Source organism: Lontra canadensis, unplaced genomic scaffold (genome assembly GCF_010015895.1).
Source record: "Lontra canadensis isolate GAN:19392208 unplaced genomic scaffold, GSC_riverotter_1.0 scaffold9, whole genome shotgun sequence".
NCBI lineage: Eukaryota > Metazoa > Chordata > Mammalia > Carnivora > Mustelidae > Lontra > Lontra canadensis.
The window spans coordinates 29,666,512-29,688,232 of NW_022631003.1; the positions used below are offsets into that span (position 1 = coordinate 29,666,512).

The 21,721-nt window shown below is 43.0% G+C and overlaps 1 protein-coding gene across 2 annotated transcripts in view; it reads right to left on the reverse strand.

Moving 5' to 3' along the window:
• Window positions 1–277: 277 nt before the first annotated feature.
• CCDC91 (coiled-coil domain containing 91) overlaps window positions 278–21,721 on the reverse strand; it is a 289,046-nt gene continuing 267,602 nt past the window's right edge. Inside the window, exon 12 of one of the 2 annotated variants that reach the window (XM_032855169.1) lies at window positions 278–355. In XM_032855169.1, coding sequence (XP_032711060.1) covers window positions 293–355 — 63 coding nt within the window. In that variant the 3' untranslated portion in view covers window positions 278–292. Of the gene's footprint in view, window positions 356–2,473; window positions 2,684–21,721 lie in introns of those variants that run through there. The other variant, XM_032855168.1, reaches the window with a different exon arrangement.

The window sequence follows — 21,721 nt, forward strand, 5'->3', positions numbered from 1 at the left end:
TTCAAGTGCCACGTGCGAGGCTGCAGACAATCCTCAGGTGTGTTTCTGTTCCCATTAACAGACAGGAAACTGGACTTGCAAAGGTGTCTGTCTCACTGAAAGGCTGAGAAGAAGTCACTCACGGGAAACAGAAAAACAAAACAAAACAACTTCAGTACTTTTATTACACGTCAAAATTCCGAGGATAGGGTTGTATACAAACGAATCAGCTTTTGAAGAGCAGGGTTGCCTGCTAGTAGTGTATTCATTCATTCATTCATTCATTTGATGTTCACTGAGTACTCATTATATGTCAGCTGTTGATCAGGGAGTGGGCCGCAGTGTCCCTAAATTCACAGAGCTTCCATTCTGGTGCCTAGAAACAAACAAACAAGAACATCAAAATAAAATATCAGGTGGACATAAATGTTGTGGGGAAGCAAAGGAAGGAAGCTAGGAAATGCCGAGGGTCTTATTTCCTACGGCATGGTCCAGGAAAGCCTTGATAGGCAGGAGGCGTTTAAGCAGGACTTTGAAGGAAGCTAGGGCTCCTTGAGAGTGGTTAAAGTAGAATTTTCAAAAAGCCAAAAAGCGACTCTCATATAAATAGAAACTGAACGTATGTCAAAGATTCATTCTGCTCAGTAATCAGCAAAGGAATAATAAAAGGTTAAGACTGGTTCAAGCGGCATTCAAAAATGTGGCATCTACAGGAAGTTTAAAAATGGAGTGTTCAACGAAGAAAGACCGTTAGATTAGAGACAAAGCTGGTTCATGTCCTACTAGATTCTATATCAACTCTAGTCTCTGAAACTCTCTAACAGACAGAAATTATTTGGTCTCTCCTGGAAAAAAAATCTACAAACTAACAAGAAACTTCACTCCATCTAAGACTTTTAATCAACAGTAAACAGTGAGTCAGAGAGAGTCCATTCCCCTAAATCAACCCGTGGGGAGCCTATGAAACTATGTACCCATAGCACATTAAAAAGACACACTGCTCACCTTATTTTCAAGTTTTGCTTTCTTTTTTTTTTTCTTTGATTTTTTTTGTTTGGTTTTTTGTTTTTTGTTTTTGGTGTTTTTTCTTTACAAAGTCAAGCAGATAGCTGGAGGAGGAGCATTGCAGGCAGAGACAACATGAGTGAGTCGGCCCCTTTCCCTCCTTCCGGGAGGAGCCCCCCACCAACGCACACTCATACGTTCTTATTATGAAGTGTGGTGTAAGTTAATAGCTGGGGGTAATCTGGAGAAGCTGGAAGATTTATACTGGAAAGAGAATGGACTTGAAGTTGGAAGTTGAGAGTAGGGAAATTTCAGAAGGTATTAGGGAGTCATGAATATGAAACGTGATGAATAAGAGGAGAATGGATTTGGACATTTTGCTACTTTTCTTGGGCCTGAAAAGGTAGTTCATCTACACCAGCCCCACCTTTGACTGTTTCCTTAGAAATTGAGCAAAGACATGAACTGGTTCCCATTACTTTTGGTTTGCTTGTTGAGCTGTGTTCCAAACGAGATGGGGCCATGGCGCTTCCTAGCTTCATGTCTGTCCATACAACCTTCCTCTATCTCTGAAACGTTCACACTCAATAGGGTGTTGCAGCATGGAGACATTGTCACTGTCATTGAGATGTAATCTCTGTTTTCCAAAACACCTCCTCCTCCCACGCTTTGCACTGCTTACAAACCCTCATGCATGTCTTCATGGTAGCTTCCCCACCACCGAGGGAACCAAGTATCTCCAAATTCTTTGCTTGGCCAACTGGATGATGAGACCATAGCAGCAGAGCTCTTTCAGCATAAGGAGCAGGTCTGGGAGTAGGAAGTGATTTTTTTCAGATGGCATTTATAGCCCCTCTGGGATATCCAGATAGAACTGTTATGTTGTTCAGTAGGCAATTTCCCAATTCTCCCATCCCACCCTTTTACCAATGGAAGAGAGAACAGAGTGGGTTTCAGGCACCAGACAAGAACCTGAAGGAAGAGGAAAACAGCAGCACTGATGGATGCGATTCACCCCCCACCAAGAAGGATAATATGGGGAGGGAGGAGGAGGAGGCAGTGGGGGAGAAAAGAGAAGAGTTTGTGACCCCAGCCTCTTTGCTTTTAGAAAGAGGCTCTTGCTCCCAAACATTGTCTTCACACTGCCTGCAAGCCCACCAATCAGAAATTCATTTAGGTTAATATTCACATATCCTGAAATGATTAAGAAGACCACCATTTGGTTCAATAAACACTTGTTTAGTTCCTGATTATACTAAGTTCATGAGAGAGTAAGTACAGAATCATACTTTGGAGACCCCAAGTAAAAAGGGCAAGTGCAAAGGGGCTTGGATAAACGATCCTTGAAAAGGATGCTGACCACTTTCATTCTGGTCACAACTCAGAGTCCTGAAGTCAAAGAAAGCCAGGCCAGTTATGTGACCCCTGGATCTGAGCCCTGACCTCAGGCAATAGTACCTCCAGGGCTTCCAAAGCTCCAAACTTGGTTTTCTCTTATTCTGTAGTGCCAGGCTATCAGCAGCTTCATCCTAGATATTGGGAAAAGCAATGTAAATTTCCGTGCAGGTCCCCCCATGTATCCTGGGGGGTGTTTTCAAATTTCATCCAGCTTATATGGCACCAAGAAGTATTGTGTTCTCTCTCCCATCTTCAAGGTCAAGAATTTGATTCCTGGTTGCTGAGAAAAGCCAGATTTCTCCTAGAAGAAAATATTTTTGTTAGAGAAGTCTGTGTCAGATTATTTCGTCTGTTAACAGCAGAACCAGAAGATAATGAGGACTATTTGACAGAGACTAGCATTGACAAATGGTACACATTTTTGAACTCATTTCAAAGTACAAACTCCTATTTCATTTCATTTTCTAAGACTCTGAATAACTTATAGACAATTTAATTGCCTGTATTTGGAATAGGGAATTCCTAAAATGCTGAGTATAATATTTGGATTTAAAGAAAAAGACACCATAATAGAGGCCATTGTTCAAGTAAGTAGAGACAGGTTCATGTATTTCAAACCCTGGATGAAATATAAAGAAGATCATTGAGTTCTAATTCGAAAGAATTCCACTGAAAGACTCAGAAAACAATCCACTGCGAGAATATGAGACAGAATTATAATATTTACTGGACAATTGTTTGCTAAGAAGCATTTATTTTATATCAATTTTTAACAAGACTGAACTGTCAGATTGTTTAAAATTCCATCGGAAAAATTTGGATTATCACAAAAGTGTTTACACTTTTATCCTTCCATGTATATTGGATTACTCATGGAAGACAATGGAAAGAATCTGAGAAATGCTGGTTTTAACAGCAACTGAGACTCCATTTCAGAAATATTATAGACTATGTAAACGAAAGCAATTTTTGGACATGCATTAACGCAGCCGTGATACCACTGGTGCAATGTAAGACACCAAGAAATGAAATTTTCCAGCACTATCAGCAGAGATTATTCCTTGGAAGATGATGGTAGAAGTGAACATGCTTCCCCTATATCAACCATGCTTGCATAGGAAAAAAAAATTATCTTCATCTTGTTTTGCTAAATATCACCATTAGCTCCAGCAGCATGACTCAGAGTCTGTTTAATAAAATAAGACCTTTTAAAGTCATCCTGGAACACTGGAATTATCAACTATGAAGACACTGCAGTCATATATAACTTAGATCACTCGCTGAATAGACTTCCCTTAAAAGCACGTTTAGGACGACGAAGCCAAACTTCCTCTTGGTATTAAAATCACCTGTGATCATCCATTCTAATACCAAACAGGCATGGCCACTTTTTTTTTTTTTTCCCTGTAAGGTCTGAGTTTCAGGGACACAGGTAACTTGTAACAATGCAACACTTCTCAGCTGCACGAGGACCCCCCCGGGGGGGGGGGTTGGGGGCCACAGACTGCAGGGTCCCGCCCCCACCGCGGCTGCCTCAGTGTACCACAAGCAGGCTACAGAAGGCATTTCTAACAGGTCATGTTGACACTGCTTTCCTGGGAACCACACTCTGAGAACTGCCGCACTGAAGGACTCTGGGTAGGAACTCTTAAAAGCAATTGTAGGAAAAAAAGTAATCTTACATGTGGGTCAGGCTGGTCTTGTGTAAAATGAAGAAAAACAAAAAATGAAACAGGCCTAAGCTTCTCCCTAAAGGCTCATCGGCCTCTCTGTGACGGCTGCCTCCAAACAGAACCCTCTGCTTCCTGATTTCCCTTCGTTCTTTCCTACGTCTAGTTCTCGGAAGTGCTCACAGAGCCTGCTAGCTTCATTTACCCTACAATGTACATGGGACATAGCAGTTATTCTTCTCGGGCACCTTTGCATTTTAACAGGGATCAAAAATTTAGACCCAATAAATGAAATCTGAATGCAAGGCGTCACTCTGTTACATTTGCACTCCATCACCTGCATTACGCCACAGTGGTCTAAAAGACAAATCTCTTCGTGTTACTATCCAGTTCGAAGTCTTCCATGATGATTCTGCTCTTAGAGGCAAATTGTAAATGCTTAGCAAGACTTTCAGGCTTTTCTTTTCTTTTCTGTTTTTTAAAGATTTTATTTAGGGGCACCTGGGTGGCTCAGTTGGTGAAGTGACTGCCTTAGGCTCAGGTCATGATCCCGGAGTTGCGGGATCTAAGTCCTGTAATGGGCTCCAGGCTCAGCGGGGAGTCTGTTTCTCCCTCTCACTCTCTCCCCTCTCATGCTCTCTCTCACTCCCTCTCAAATAAATAAATAAAATCTTTAAAAAAATACAAAAAGTAAATATTTTATTGATTTATTTGAGGGAAAAAGAGATAGAGAACAAGTGATGGGGAGAGGTAGGGAGGGGGGAGAGAGAAGCAGACTCACTGCTGACCAGGAAGCCCGATGCTGGGGTCAATCTCAGGACCTGGACTTCCAGGCTTTTCAACCTATGCCCCTGCCTACCAGCTCAACCTCGGCAGCCACCTCTCCCTCCTCCCACTCTGTATACAATAGTGCACTACGTCAATTTCTCTGAAAATGTCCTTTTCTCAGGATCAGCTCCATCATTTTGGGGACTCAGTGAAATAGAAAAATGCAGGACCCTTTGGCCATGATTATTAAAGAAGTTCAAGACAGCGACTGCAGAGCATGTGTCCGGGACCAGAGGTTTCCGAACACAGAGCCCTGTGCGACCGCTGGCCACACACCTGCAAAGCGGTCCTGACTATTCCAGGGACATTAATCCCTAAGTCGCCTCGGCACTTGTCTTGAGGTATCACAAAGAAACCCGTCAAGATGTGTTATTTCCTTTTGCTCTGAGTCACTATCTCTGGACTTGTTGAACTTCAAATGAAAGAAAGCACATGAGCCTCATCATGCCTTTACTCATTTTTCAGGAAAACTCGGATGTAGCCAGAGAGTACCAGGTCCTACTTTGACGCTGGCACTGACCTGTCATAATCTCTCCCTCTTTGGTACCTCTGTAAGGTACTGTTCCTTCCTCCGGAAATGCCCCTCACTGCATCTCGGGAGAATCTCCCTTACCGGTCTTCAGTCTCCTTTAGATGAGCATCTTATTCACTAAGGCTCCAAGCTACGCCTACGCCAAGGCATCTCCATCTTTGTGTCTGTATAATCCAGCACGATGTCTGGATCGAAGGAAGGGCTTCAGAATGTTCATTAAATAAAAGAAGGGAGGTCAGCCATCCTAACCTTTGCCCCTATTTCAAAACCAGTTTTGTGGGAGAAAACCATTTGTAAAGCTGAGAGGTAGCTTAAATGTGACTCAGTCTTCCCGATTTACGAGGGGAGGTCGTCAATTTACTTCTAGTTACCACGAAGGGAGGAGACAAGAACTGAACTTCTACATCTCCGGAACCTAATCAAAGAGGGTGTCACACACACGCACACACACACACACACCCCACCCTGCAGACACGTGTTTGGTCCTGCTCAGTGGAGGAATCAGACATGAGAGAGTTTGAATCATCAAGGATGCCTTTCCTAGACTGGCTTCATATGGGAACTTCTATTGTTAATTCAAACATCAGGAGCTGTCTGAGGTCTGCAGTCGGCTCTCCTGGGCTGATCTAGTTTGTGGTTATGTCAGTTTTTCGCTGTTCCCCCCACCCCACCCCCCCGGGACTTCTGACTCCTCACCGACGTTCTCCCGTGAGTGGGTGGCGAAATACCTTACAAGCTGAAATTCAAACCGATAAAGTCTGCTTTTTGTATGTTTATGGTTTATCTATGAATTCCATGTACCCAAGCGATCTTCATCCCTGGTTGAGGCAAAATTTGAGCATTGGCAGGATATCATATTTACTTAGGTATTTTGCTCCAACTTGTGGGCATATACTATTCTGGGCACATTATGAGAGAAAATCCAGGAAGCTTTTCTTTCCAGTATAATCTTTTTAGTTGTTTTTTAGCCATTGGTATATACTCTGCCCTTGCAGGCACTGGAGGATTGAAGCAGCATCTGGTCTTGTTTTTTGGAGGGTGCGGTTGTGGGGAGAAAAGAGAGCCCATTGTTCCTGACTTCTCGGTAGATTGCTGCTTCTTTCTTCTTTCCCTTCCGTGTCTCCTGGAGCAGGTGGGCTTTCACTCCCTCTGGGTGCCTCCAATCCTTGGAGCTCACTAACGAGCTGGGACCAAAGGTGGTCAGGTTCAGACATCGATCTCAAAAGACAAAAAAAGTTCTCAGCATTAGATGCTTCTACAGCAGACATCAGGGCCTGAATCGCCATTCCGATGGGCACATCTGGCCACCTGCTCAGAGAGCAAATCCCAGCCTGTCTATACCACGCCGCGAGTCATGGAGTGGCAGGAAGCCCGTGAGAAAGTCTTCATGGAACCAGAAGTGGGGCTCAAGGGCAAGGAAACTTTATCTATCCTTTGGATGTTAAGGGTTCAGTATTACTTTTAGCCCGTTGAGTGGACCTCATTCCTTCACTCCAAGCTTGGTGTGTGCACTCCCAAATCCAACTCTTGCTTGCTTGGAGACTTAGTTGCAGTTGACAGTTTCATAGACTTAGAATCAGGACCCTCAGGGTTGGGAGGGGGTTCAACTGGTTGTACAGTCTGTCCCTTCCGACAGCCGAGTCTGCTTTACCGCCCCATACTACCTTTGCCTCAACACTACCAAGGACGGGAATGGACTACTGCCCAAGGTCACCCACTTCATCCTTCAGTAGCTCTTTCAGAAATACCTTCTTTTCATAAACCAGATGTCAGCTTGGCCTTTCAGATTTAACTGAGATTTAAATGAGATTATTTTGAATTCTCATGCCTTATGCAGGAAGCCATTCACAAGCCTTTCAGACTCCCTGTCCATCTTCGATGTGTGGGCAGGAGGCTGTTCCTTAGTGTCCTGGCCACCTCCAGCTGAGGCTGAATCACTCTGTGTATGGAGCCCTCTCTTTTCTACACTCGTCCTCCTTTGGGCTGTCACCTTTTCCCCTCCACTGAGCAGTTCTTTTCTTTTCCTGCTGGGACATTCCACATGAGCCTGTCTCAAACACAAGGCCCTGCTAGTGTGTGTGACATAATTAAGGCACTGGCTGGGATTAACAGTGTGGTGACCAGTCAGGTTAGGATGAAACAGTACGCATTTTTATTCTTCAAAACCTCTCAGCTACCTCATCACCAGGACCCCACTTCCTGGCCACATTTCTCTATAGCTTCCACATCCCAGCATATGCTGTGCCCCCTCTTTTCTTCTAACTCCTCTCTTCTTCTGTCAAATTTCTTGCTCATGTTCCAAATTCTAGTTAACTCACTCTGCAGAGAAGTTTGGTTTTGCCTTTATCTTCTAGACCTTGACCTTGGGACCTCATGGCCCGAACCCAGGGCAGTTAACCAATGTGTTTTCCCAAAGACAGCCCACTCTCTAAAAGTCTTGTGCCAGATGTTACACTGTCCCCACACAGTTACACAAAGTTCAGGTCTGACTCCCTGTCGATTCTCTCCAGTTCATTACAACCTGCCCTCCCTTGGCAGGCTTCTTGCTCTAGAGTCATTGCTATGGATGGGAAGAACACAAGCTTTGGAATGAGACCAGAGTCTGAATCCCAGATCTACTATTCATCAGTGGTGTGACATCCATTGGGCTAACTTTTCGAGACCATCTTTCCCAGCTATGAAGTGGTGATAATTATACCATCCACAGGATTTGTTTAAAAATGTGATCTTCTGGTACATAATAGACACTCAACAATTTTTATTTACTCTAATTAAAGTAAAATGAAATGGAGACCAGGTTTAAACATCTCCCAAGCAGAGAGAACCGTTTAAGCCAAGTAAGCAAAACTCAATCTGGCTTATTTTTAGGAGCATCCATGGAACTTACTTTAGGTTATTTCTTATAAATGCCACTGATAATCATCAAAGAATCTCCAAACATTTTCCTAAAATGGTATAAGATAAGCACTTTTAACCAATCCCCTGCCATCTGGAAACCCCCACTATAATAACCAATCATTGTGAAGGTCAAGTAACTTTGTCATTGTCATTTTCTAAGCTGTGCCAGAACATCGTGCCCTTGAGCTTCATCGTCCTGGGTTTGAAGTGCCCCTGATTGTGACCAGTCCGTCTCTCACTCAGTCAAATATTCGTATCAAGTCAAGCTCTGTAAATTTTCTTTCAAAGCTTTCCTTTTCCTTGGCCTCAAAACCCTTCAGCAGTGCTATGGATGAACCCGCTCCAGCCCGGTTTGTTTGTTTAGACGCCTGACCCCTATCTCCTTGCTCTCTTGGCATTTCATCTGGTCCCTGCTTTCATCCCCAGCTTTGGCTTTCATTACTCAGTCACTCGCACTCCTATGCAGAAGGGAAAGAAAATCTGCTCCTGCCTTTTCCTCTGTGTTACAATTCTGACTAACCCGGAAATAGCTTCGGAGATGACCGAGATCAAGTTATGGCTCGCAGGTATAACTGAGCTGTTTCCTAATTTCCAAAGGGCATCAGAAGTGCTGAGATCACCGTGAAGATGAACCCTCTTTTTGTCAGAGAGGACTGAAGAAAACACTGGCCTCCGTACTTCTTTTTTGGCATCTCATAAGTAAGCGCCGCTGTACTCCTGAAAAGAAAACAGGTCAGAGATGCCATAATGGCTCTCACAACCCAAATCTCACCAACATACAAGGTTTAAAAGTCTTAAACAAACAAAATATCTTGCAACATAATCTCTGTTCTAGTGCTACATGACTCGGGTTTTAAATACATAAAACTCCACATATAAACCCTTAAGTGTAAAATGCTGGTAAGGAAATTGACACTAAGTGAAGATGATCATTTTTATGATTTATTGACCTACCATATAGGTTATCGGAACCTCAAAACTAACTCAGCCTCTGATGAGGTGGGAGTCTCCAGGATGGGAGTTACCAGAGAATGGACCCTCACCGAATCAGCCAGGCAGACACTCCAGGATGCACATCTCCTTCAGATCTGGCGATTTTTTGGGTGTGAGGGAAGAGCTGCATGTTTTCACTGGCGTTTTCACATCAGGGAGGCATTCTAAGAGAAAGCATCCTGGTTGAGCAGCTTGAAAGGACTTTTGTTTTGTTTTAAGATTTTATTTATTTATTTGACAGACAGAGATCGCAGTAGGCAGAGAGGCAGGCAGAGAGAGAGGGGGAAGCAGGATCCTTGCGGAGCAGAAAGCCTGATGCGGGGCTCTCTTCCAGGACCCTGGGAACATGACCCGAGCTGAAGGCAGAGGCTTTAACCCACTGAGCCACCCAGGCACCCCAAAAGCAATTTCAGATGAGTTATTTGTCTCTTTATGGTCCAGATGCTCATTTGCACAAAAAGTATAAAAATGAATGCCAGTATTAGCTGGAAACCAGGTCTGGCTACTGTAACAAAAGTCAAAATAATTGCGACTTAATAGAGGCCGGATTTTTTTCTCCCTCGTGATACGGTCTAAACTCAACCTGTCCAGAGCGGAGAAGGCAGCTCCCCAGCTTGGGACCAGGCTCCCCAGATGCTGTTTGGCATCTTCAACACTCATCTGTCACCTCAGAGCTAAACTCTTGTCAACTCTTGCCAGTGAAAAAGGAGAAGGGGAAGCGGAGGGCACAATCTTTCCCTTTTTCGGGTGTGAACTGCAAGTTGTTTACATCTATCTGTTCCCACCCCATTGGCTATCACGCAGGCAAGTGGTCCCATCAATCTGTACCACCAACTGCAAGACAGAGCCCTCAGCGGGATGCCACATGCCCAGCTAAGATTCAGGGCTTGTCTTGCTGACAAAGAAAAAGAGAATACATACTCAAGGGGAGCTAGCAACTATCCTTATGGTTTCCTGTGAGCTTCTGCTAAGATAGAGGTGGAATGTTTGACAGAAAGTCAGGGTTCAATTGGTAGTAGTTAATGTGTTGTTGTTGTTGTTGTTTAATAATAGGCAAAAATTTAGAGCGGTGGATTTGATTTCAGTCTTGATATAAAGACCAAAGAAAAAGGTATGTGTGCCTTCACACTTGCACACAGAGACTCCCAGTGTGGGTCTGATTAAGAATGGCTAAGGTTTGGGGATAAAGTGACCATCACTGCCTTGGCCTCCTGGTCCTGCTGGGTTTTAGGGAGTGAAAGCTTGGCCCTTGAGTGAGGCCTCAACCTTGCCCCATCTCCCAGCCAGTCCTGATTAGGTTATTGCTGGTGGTATGTGTTGGGGGAGTCCAAATTGCATTTCCCCCTTAATGCCCAACTCATTTCTTCAACTCAGGCATCTGGGCTTCTGAGGAATTTCATCCCCTTCTCCACGGTCCAAACATACCTCATGAACAAGGCTCCCCAAAACATCACACAAAGGGATGTTACCCACATCTCTTGTATACACTGCCATGCTGCTCTCATTACCTTTCATGCAAGGATTCTCTTTTCCTCAAGTTCTAAGAACAGGAAAAGGGCAGGGAAGGGAGGGGTGGGGGAAGGAGACAGGGTAGGATAAGGGAAGGGGAGAATAGGAAGACAGTAGGAAGCGATGCCCAAGAGAGATACATCCGGCATTGAAACCAAGCCAATAAGCACCCACGGCAGTGGGATTCTTCAGTAGTGAGGGGTCACGTGGCGGTGCTCCCTCACTCCAGATCGCAATCTCAGAAGATCGAAGACACATCCTACTGCGCTGGGAGGGAGACTTGATAGCGGTGGTAGGGGAAGAAGGTGAATCACGCATCATTCCGTGCTCGGATGATTCTTATTCAGCAAGACATCCAAGAAGGACATACCCTGAGTGAAAACGTACTTGACATTTTGGCTAACTACTAAGTTCAAAGATAGCATTTCACGGACGAGGAGTAAAATTTCAAACTAAACTGAGGAGCAGCCACCCTGTAGGATACTATTTTACGATAAGGAATACTATTTTACAATTAGTGTCTTTGGGGCTTTCACTGTCAAAAACTGAAATAGTCTGACCAGTTAGAGCAGGACTCACTAAGGGGAGAAATTTCACATGGACTCTTTGACTAATGATAAAATAACAATATAACTCAATGTGAGAGATTCAAGGGATCTAAGTGGGTCTTTTTTTTTTTTTAAGATTTATTTATTTAAAGATTCAAGGGATCTAAAGATCTATTTATTTATGTGTGAGAGAGAGAAAGCACACATCCTAGTGAGGGGAGGGCCAGAGGGAAAGAGAATCCTCAAGAATACCCCACACTGAGCATGGAGTCTGACATGGGGGGCTCAACCTCACGACCCTGAGATCCTGACCTGAGCTAAAACCGAGCTAAAGTCCGACCTCAACCAACTGAACCACCCAGACACCCTTGGAACACTGTTTTATAGTTAAGAAAGCCTCAGACTTGCTTTGCCATACGCTCAAACAGTGGCGGAACCACAACTAAAACCTAAGCATTGAAGGCTCCTACGCCCGTGAGCCTTGTCTGGAACGTTCTGACATCAGAGGAATCTCTTATTCTGTAAAGAAAATATCTCCTGTGGGAAATCATTAATATGTCCTTATGCTGATTTTATCAAAAAAGGATGAGACCTGAGATGGTGAAACAAATTCTAAGGGTATAAACAATGTCATCCAACTGTTGTATAACGACCACATTCCGGAGGTTTTCTCAGAGTGACAAACGACTTCAAATAAACATTTGGTTCTGGCGGCACATTTTGTAAGTGGCTTTAGAGGAAATGTGGAACGCAGAAGAATGCAGAAGAGACTGGTGATCTCAATAGGCTGGGAATGAGGAAAACCCTCTGTTAAATAACGGGAACAGAGAAAATAAGGTAACGTTTAGGAAATCCCCCTTCCTATCTGAGTGAGACAGTAGGGACTGCCTAGACTCAGAAGATTGTCCTGTTAAGTGAAAAGCTGCTCCATTTGACCCAAACGCCGTGGCAGGGATGAGCGTGCATGTGCGGAGAGTGACAGGTGACCACCCCGTCTGTAAGGAGAGCAAGGAGGAACCGGCAGGCAGTGGGCTATGGGAAGGAGCTGAGGGGAAAGTACACTGCACAAGGATTCAGATGACTTGGGTCCCAGTCCTAGAGCTGTTGCTAGTTGTCCAAGCTGTGCCACCGCAGACAGGTTACTTAAACTCTTTGGATGGGCTTCAGGTTCCTACTCATAAAAGATTTTGCTTCATCTTTGCCAGCTCTAAAATTCTGCTTTCCTGGGTTCACTCTTAAAATGCCTATAGCAAAGCTTCCCAAACCTCCAACCTGAGGCACCTTGGCCCCCCCAGGGCACATGTGGCAATGTCACAGCTGATTGTCACACAGTGGGAAGGTGCTACTGCTGTTGGCATGTGGTGGGGCAGGACAGGGATGCTACTAAACATCCCAAAATACAAGGGGAGCTCCCTACAACAAAGACTCATATACCCCCAAATTTTCATAGTGCTGAGATTGAAAAACACTAACTGAAAGGACCATATAATGACAAACCCATTTCAGCCAATTACTGTCATGTTGCCAGATTGCTTTTTTAAGAGAATTTGAAAATTTGGATTTTTATGTAAAATATTCCCAATTAAAGATATAGATAGATAGATAGATAGATAGATCTATCTATATATATATATATATATAAAATATGCTCTAGGAGCCATGTAGAATGGGGCCTTAGGACAAATCCTGTCAGCAAGCTATCGGTTTCTGAAATCTTATTTAGCCACATACTGTTCAAGTAATTAGTGTAGCTTAACTGAAAGCGTGGATTCTTTTCATCTGTGTCTGATTATCTGAGCCAGAGGTAAACAGGTCATGGTTAATCCATGTGTGTGCTCACACGACATGTGTGTGATGGAGTGGAAAAAACACTACACGGAGTGTCCAGAGACATTCCCACTACCATCTGGGTAAGGCTGGGGTCAGAATCCTTACATTTTCTGAACAACAGGATCTCCATCTTTGAGGAGGGTATCGATACCCTTTCTGTCTACTTCTCCAGGTTGTCACAGGGTTATAGTATCTTGGAGCTAAAAGAGAACTTCAGAAATCACCTAAGACACAGTTATACCTAGAGGTATAACTTGAACCCAGTCCATCAATGGCAGGCCCACTCCTGAGAAGCCAGTGTCTTGGCTCCCTGTCCCCGAGTTCTGGGAAAGTGAGGCGAAGGCAGGTGGTGTGGGCGGGAGCGCCAGATGTGTCTCTCTTCCAGAGGTGGTCTGCCAGCACTTGCTCTTCCAGCTGTGCCTGAGCTGCACCAGATGTGACCCAAGAATTAGATGAGAGGGATGGGAAAGCACCATGGAGCCTGTAAGCGGCTGCCCTGTCTCCCAGACAGAAGGCTGGTGCGAGCGTTTGTTTTCCTCCGATGTATGTACAAGCGCAGGCAGCAATCTGGCCAACAGCAACACACGCGCCCGGTGCTGGTCCCGGGGAGGCCTGGGCCCTCCTGTGACTGGTTCAGCCCCCGCACTGGGCCACTCTGAGAAAACCAATGCAAAAGCCCATCAGGACTCTTCTTTGTGGGCCCCTGAGAGGAGCAGTGTTGTCCCAGGGCCACCGGGACTGAAAGTGCAGTGTTCTTTCTGTATTCCTGGAGCTGGTGGCGTCGGAGTGAAATCCGCAAGGCTTACCAGGGTTTAGGGACCTCAGAACTCTTCACCCCACCACACTCCCTCTCAGCGCCTCAGATGCTTTCCTGCCTCCCGCGGGCTTCTGGCCCATCAGGCGTGCGGGGCTCACAGCAGGACAGCAGGGCTGTCTCCATGGCTGAGCAGCCCGTGCTCCCGGGCGGAGGCCTCAGAGCTCTTCCATCTTTGCTCAGCGCGGCGGAGAGGCCCGAGTTTTGGCATCAGCATTCAGAGCTTTTTTTTCTTCTTACTTAGTGCAAGAAAACGGCTCCCACGTCCATTGTGAACTTGGCCACCGGTCGTGCAGGCCGCCCGGAGGGTGAGACAGAACGTGCTGATGCTGAGGCTGCCCCGGCAGGTTCCACATTTTTTAGGGTAATGATAGAGTTTTCGGTTACTTACAGGATGTAATTATAAATACATATTTGCAATAGAACCAGCCTGATGTGCTTAGTTTCCCATGAATAGCACACTGCACTTTGGAAATGCGCCGACCGCCCCTCTGAGGCCCTCCAGCCTGGATCTCTCTCCTCTGATTTTCCTTCATTCTTCCAAATCTGTACCACTGACTGGGGAACCACAGACCCTCTTACTCTCTCTCATCCCTTTATGTGTGATTGCAGGAAGAGTCACCTACTCTCCATTCTGCCCCATACAAAGTATTAACCGTGAGAAACATCCGGACTTCTTCTATCCTTTTTATTCCCAGCGTGTAGGCTGATGTGTGGCATTTACTAGATTCCCAAGAAGCGTTCACGGTCGTTGGAGACGTGGAGGGTCAGGGACCCCATAAAGAGCATCTTGCTGCCACATGAGACTGATACACACTTTGAAAAGTCAGACATGGGAATAGCAGATATAAAGGCCAGTCACTAACGAAGTTGGAAGACAAACTGGGCGAGAAGCCGCTGAGTGTCATGGTGTTGACTGAGTGGGTCCTGGTACCTGAGGCAGGCCTGTCACCGGTAGGGAGAAAACTGCCCCCCAGGAAGCGTGGAGGCAGGTTGTCAGGTGGAAGCTCATCTCCCACGGGGAGAAGGACAGAGTTTTCGGTCACCATTATATTTACCTCCAGTTTACCAATCTGAGAACCCTTGTAGCTGCCTTGAGGCCCAGTGACCAACAGGGCAGAGAGACACAGAGGTTACACTTGTGAAGCCTCCCTCCATAAGGAAGGCTGCCTGAGAAGTCAGGGACGGCCGTTCCCCCTTCACAATTAATTTTAAATGATGACAATATCCGAGCTCCTTTTTCAGATATCTTTGTCAAATTTCAACACACTTCCTTCAAACCTTATCCACATCCCAACACAATCTTCTGGCCTTACCGTCCCCTCCTGACACAGGGAAAGCAAGAGTGATTTTATAACATCATCAGATGATCATATTATTAAGGGTACACTAACACTTCTTAATTTATTAACTGAACTAAAGCATTTCTTCAGTGGTTGCGTTGGTACAGACTGTAATTTGGCCACCTTTCCAGAGACTGGGGAGGGCCTGAAGGAGGAATGGCTCTGAGCTGAAGCCTGGCTACCCCACAGAGAGGGGCCAGAGGGGCAACCTCTGTGTGAGAGCTTAATTAGGCCAGTTCAGGGGGTAGAATCAAAGCTGTCACCAACTAATTATGTGCTATACAGTGGCTAACTGAATGTCATAATAAAAATTTTTTAAAAAGTAAAAAATTAAAAGCTATAACCAGACTCTTTTAGGCTAAGGAAGCAGCATTACAAAGTTTGTAGTTTAGGTTTTTACTTATTTTTTTTCTTTTCTCTATATAAAAGAGTTAATTTTTTTAAAGCAGTTTTTAAAATTTAATTTAATTTAATTTTTTTCAGTGTTCCAAGATTCATTGCTTATGCACCACCCCCAGCGCTCCATGCAATACGTGCCCTCCATAATACCCACCACCAGGCTCACCCAACCCCCCACACCCCTCCCCCCCAAAACCCTCAGCTTGTTTCTCAGAGTCCACAGTCTCTCATGGTTTGTCTCCCCCTACAATTTCCCCCAACTCACTTCTCCTCTCCATCTCCCAGTGTCCTCCATGTTATTCCTTATGCTCCACAAGTAAGTGAAACCATATGGTAATTGAATCTCGCTGCTTGACTTATTTCACTCAGCATACACAGCAAAACTGGGAGGAAGGTACAGAGATGTCCCATGACCCCCTGACCCCCTCACCCCGCAACACACACACAGCCTCCTCGATTACAAACATCCCCCACTGGAGGGTACACTTGCTGTAATTGATGAACCTATGTCGACACATTATAATCGCCCAAGGTCCACAATTTACTGTAGGTTTCACTCTTTGTGTTGTACATTCTGTGGGTTGGACAAATGTATAATGATATTGATCTATCACTAGAGTATCATACTGAGTATTTTCACTGCCTTAAGAATCCTCTGTGCTGTTCATTACCTTCCCCTTCACTACCCCACAACCACTGATCTCTTCACTGTCTCCGTAGTTTTGCCTCTTCCAGAATGTCTCATAGTTGAAATCATAAAGTATGTAGACTTTCAGATTGGCTCCTTCACCTAATAATATGTGTTGAAATTTCCTTCATGTCTTTTCATGGCTTGATAGCTCATTTCTTCTTAGCGGTGAATAGTATTCCATTGTCTGGATCTACCACCGTTTATCCATTCACCTACTGAAAGGCATCTTGTTTACTTCCAACTTTTAACAATTATGAGTCAAATTGCTATAAACATCCCCGTACACATTGTTACGTGGATGTGAGTTTTCAACTCCTTTGGATAAATACCAAGGAACACAGCCGCTGGACTATCTGGCAAGAGTATGCTCAGCTTTGTAAGAATCCACGAAGCTGCCTTCCAAAGTGACTGCATCGTTTGCATTCCCACCAGCCATGAATGCTGCTCCACATCCTTGTCAGCATTTGACATTGTCAGTGTTCCAGATATTGGCTATTTTCATAGGTGTGCAGTGGTATCTCATCGTTGTTTTAGTATGCATTCCTCTGAAGACAAGAATGTAGAGCATCTTCTCATATGCTTCTTTGCTGTCTATGCATCTTCTTTGGTGATGTCTCTGTTAAGCTCTTTTAGATATTTTTTAATTGCATTGTTTGTTTTCTTGTTGTTGAGTTCTAAGTGGTCTTTATATATTTTGGGTAATGGTCCTTTATCCAGCACCATTTATTTTCCAAATTATTTTCTCCCAGTTTGTGGCTCATCTTCTCATTCTCTTAATGTTGTCTTTCACAGAGTAGAAGCTTTTAATTTTGATGAATTCCAGCTTATCAACTATTTCCTTCATGGATCATGCCTTTGGTGTCTTATCTAAAAAGCCATCACTACTCCAAGTTCACCTAGGTTTTCTTTTATGCTATTTCCTAGGAGTTTTATAGTTTTGTATTTTTACATTTAAATCTGTAATCCATTTTTAGTTAATTTTTATAAAGGGAGTAAGGCCTATGTCCAGACACTTTTTTTTTTTTTTTGCCTGTGGATATCCAGTTGTGTCAGCACAATTTGTTGAAAAAACTATCTTTTTTCCTGTTTCATTACCTTTGCTCCTTTGCCAAAGATCAGTTGACTGTATTTTTGAAGGTCTATTTCTGTTTTTTTTTTTCTGTTCCATTGACCAATTTGTGTATTCTTTTGCCAATCCCACACTGTCTTGTTACTGTAGCTTTATTGTGAGTCTTGAAGTTGCTAGTGTAAGTCCTCCATCTTTGTTCTTCTCTTTCTCTCTTTTTTAAAAGATTTTATTTATTCATTTGACAGACAGAGATCACAAGTAGGCGGAGAGGCAGGCAGAGAGAGAGGGGGAAGCACGCTCTCTGCTGAGCAGAAAGCCCGATGCAGGGCTCGATCCCAGGACCCTGGGATCATGACCTGAGCTGAAGGCAGAGGCTTTAACCCACTGAGCCACCTAGGTGCCCCTGTTCTTCTCTTTCAATACTGAGTTGGCTAACCAGGATATTTTGCTTCTCCATGTAAACTTTAGAATTAATTTATCCATATCTATAAAGTAAACTTACCGAGATTTTGACTGGGATTGTATTGAATCTATAGATCAAGTGGGAAGAACAGACATCTTGACAATGCGACTCTTCTTTTCTACGACATGAAGTATCTCTTTTTATTTAGTTTTTCTTTATTTAGTTTATTAGAGTTTTATGGTTTCCTTCATATCATATGGATTTTTACTTACTTGTTAGAGTTATAACCCGAGGATTTCACTTTGGGAGGGTGCTGATATAAATGGTATTGTGTTTTTAATTTCAAATTCCACTTGTTTAATTTTGTATATTGAAATTGCATACTATGACCTTGCTGGAATTGCTGATTAGTTGCAGGAGGTTTTGGTGATTCTTTCAGATTTCCTTCATGTCATCTATGAACAAAGACAGTTTTACGTCTTCTTGCCCAAGCAGTATGCCTTTTATTTCCCTTTCTTGCCTTGTTGCATTAACCCGGACTTCCAGTACAATGTTGAAAGGAGTGGTTGAGACTTCGAGGACATCTAGGCCTTGTACCTGACCCTAGTCAGAAGAATTTGAGTTGCTCACCATTAAGTGTAATGTTAGCTCCAGCTTTACTGTAAATATTTATCAAGTTGAAGGAATTCCCCTCTATTCCTAGTTTTCTGAGAGTTTTTATGATGAATGTTTGTTGGATTTTGTCTACTGCTATTGCTGCATCTACTGATATGATCGATGGGGATATTATCAATAGCATGTAATATGAAGATTATATTAATTGACTTTCAAATGTTGAATTAGCCTTGCGTACTTGGGATAAATCACACTTGGTCATCGTGTTTCTTTCCAAAGTTTTTTGGGTTCAATTTGCTAATATTTTTTGAGGATTTTTGCATTTATGTTCACGAGAGATACTGGTCTATAGTTTTCTTGTAATGTCTTTGTTTGGTTTTGGTATTAGGGTAATGTTGGCCTCTTGGAATGAACTAGAAAGTATTTTTTGTGCTTCTATCCTCTGAAAGAGATTGTAGAGAATTGTATAATTTCTTTCTTAAGTGTTTGGTAGAATTCACTGTGAGTCCATCTGGACCTGGTACTTTTTGTTTTGGAAGGTTATTAATTATTTATTGAATTTCTTAACTAGATATTGGCTTGTTCAGATTGTCCATTCCTACTTATGTCAATCTGGGCAAATTGTGTCTTTCAGGGAATTGGTCCATTTCATCCATGCTATCATATTTGTGAACACAGGGTTATTGATAGTTTTCTTTAGCATCATTTCAATATCCACAGGATCCGCAGTCATGTCCCCTCTTAGATTTGTGATATTAGTAATTTGTGCCCTCCCTTTTTCTTAGTTAGCCGGAATAGAAGCTTATTGTATTATTGATCTTTTCAAAGAATTAGCTTTTCATGTTATCGATTTATTTTATTCTATTGATTTCCTGCTTTCAAATTCATTGATTTCTCCTCTAATTCTTTTTTTTTTTTTCATTTTGTTTACTCTGGACCTAACTTTGTCTTCTATTTTTAGTTTCCTATGATAGCAACTTAGACTACTGATTTTATATCTTTCCTTTTTAAATACATGCATTCAATGCAATAAATTTCACTCTAAGCACCACTTTTGTTGCAGCTCACAAATTTTGATGTGTTTATGTTCTAATTCTTAGTGGTTCCAAGAAAAAGCTTAGACATTAAGAAATGTAATGAATTTGGTGAATGAATCCTGGGGTGATAACCTTTGTGGATGAGTAAAGTCTCCTAAAAGTAGGTTTTACTTTCAAAGAGTAAAGGAAGAAAGAAGGACGTTGTATCTAGGAAAGAAAAGTAAAACTTGGGACAAGAAATAAGGTTAGAAACTGAGGTGGATATAGTATCCTGTCTGGAAGGACTTAATTTGGGAGAATTTTTTTGGACTCTGGGAATATTAAGTGGATGGTCAAACAAACAAAAACCCATTAAAAATGGAACTGCCGTCAAAATCCAGCAATCTTGCTTCTTGGTATTTATTCAAAGGAATTGGAATCAGGATTTCAAAGAGATATTTTGCACTCCCATCTTCATTGCAGCATTACTCACAATGGCCAAAATACAGAAAAGTACCTAAATATCCAATGATAGGTGAATGGATAAAGAAAATGTAGTATGTATATACAATGGAATATGATTCTCCTTTTAAAAATGAAGAAAATCCTACCATTTGTAACAACATGGATAGACGTGGGAGACAGTGACTAAGTGAAATAAGTCAGTCACAGGAAGACAAATACTGTATGATCTCACTTACATGTAAAACCTAAAATATTCAAACTCAGAGAAACAGGGGGTATCTTGGTGGTTTTCAGGTGCTAGGGCTAAGGGGATATGAGGAAGTGATAATTAAAAGTTACAAAGTTTCATTTATATAAATAAACAAGTTCAGGAGATCTATTATATGGTAGTAGATGATGATGATGATTATAATAAATATATCATTATTATTATTACAAAGTAGGTGGGAGGAAAACTTGCACCATAATGGGTATGTCTATGGCCTAGAGGATGGTGATGGTTTCATGGGTATATACTTACTCCAAACTCTTCAACTTGTAAACATTAAATATGTATAGACTTTTACATGTCAATTATATCTCAAAAGAAAGGAAGAAAGAAAGAAAAAGAGAAAGAAAGAGAAATGACAGAACTAGGAATAGAAGTGAGGCCCTGTTATCTCTTCTTGACCATCTCTTTTTCTACAGAATCCTCTGAAAAGTTGGCAGTGACACAGTGAGGAGAAGGAAGGAGAACTCTATCTCAGGGGAGTAGCAATCAGGGATGGCTCAGAAACAAATATAAACTAAAAAAAACTCTTTTGTTTACTAAATATACCATTGGGAGGTAACTCTTTTTTTTTTTTTTTAAGATTTTATTCATTTGTCAGAGACAGAGGGAGAGAGAGCGAGCGAGCACAGGCAGACAGAGGCAGAGGGAGAAGCAGGCTCCCTGCCGAGCAAGGAGCCCGATGTGGGACTCGATCCCAGGACGCTGGGATCATGACCTGAGCCGAAGGCAGCCGCTTAACCAACTGAGCCACCCAGGCGTCCCGGGAGGTAACTCTTAATAGGGAGAAAAAGCTGATTCCTGGGTCACTTATGGAAAAGGCATTGCTGCTGCCTTCGTAATTGTCTCTTTTCTTTTTGTGTTCTAGAAGGGGCCATCCTGTTACAGCGGCATTATATTTCTTCATAAACAAACATCGATTCAAACTATCAGTCGAGTAAGGGATGCTCAGTGATTCTCTAGTCACAGCACATTGTAGAGCTACTTCCTTTTCCTAATTTCTGTTTCTATGAATAATTTACAGAGTTGTGCAACACACAGATGACACATGGGAATCAGAATTATTTTCACATAGACCGCATTGTTTCTTGCCTGTAAATTCCTTCCAACTGGCTCTGAAAAGAATATTGCTTTATACTGCTTTCAACCTAGTGGGGCTCCCTGAAAGCATTTACACCTTATATTCTGGAGTCTATTTCTGTGCTCCTCCATCTTGCCATTCAGATGGACTACATCAGTCAGAGTTTCTTCTTAGGGGAAAATTCCACTGGGGTACAGGAGAGTTTAGGATTCTTGTGATGAAAAGGTAGAGGCAGAAAATACAAAACCAACTGTTTGGAAGAAATCTGGAGCATCCTAAAAGTCACTGTAATTAAAACACAGCAGTTTGTAATTATTCTGAAGGGAAAAAAACAGTAAGAAAGGCTCAATAAACACTGATGTGGTTG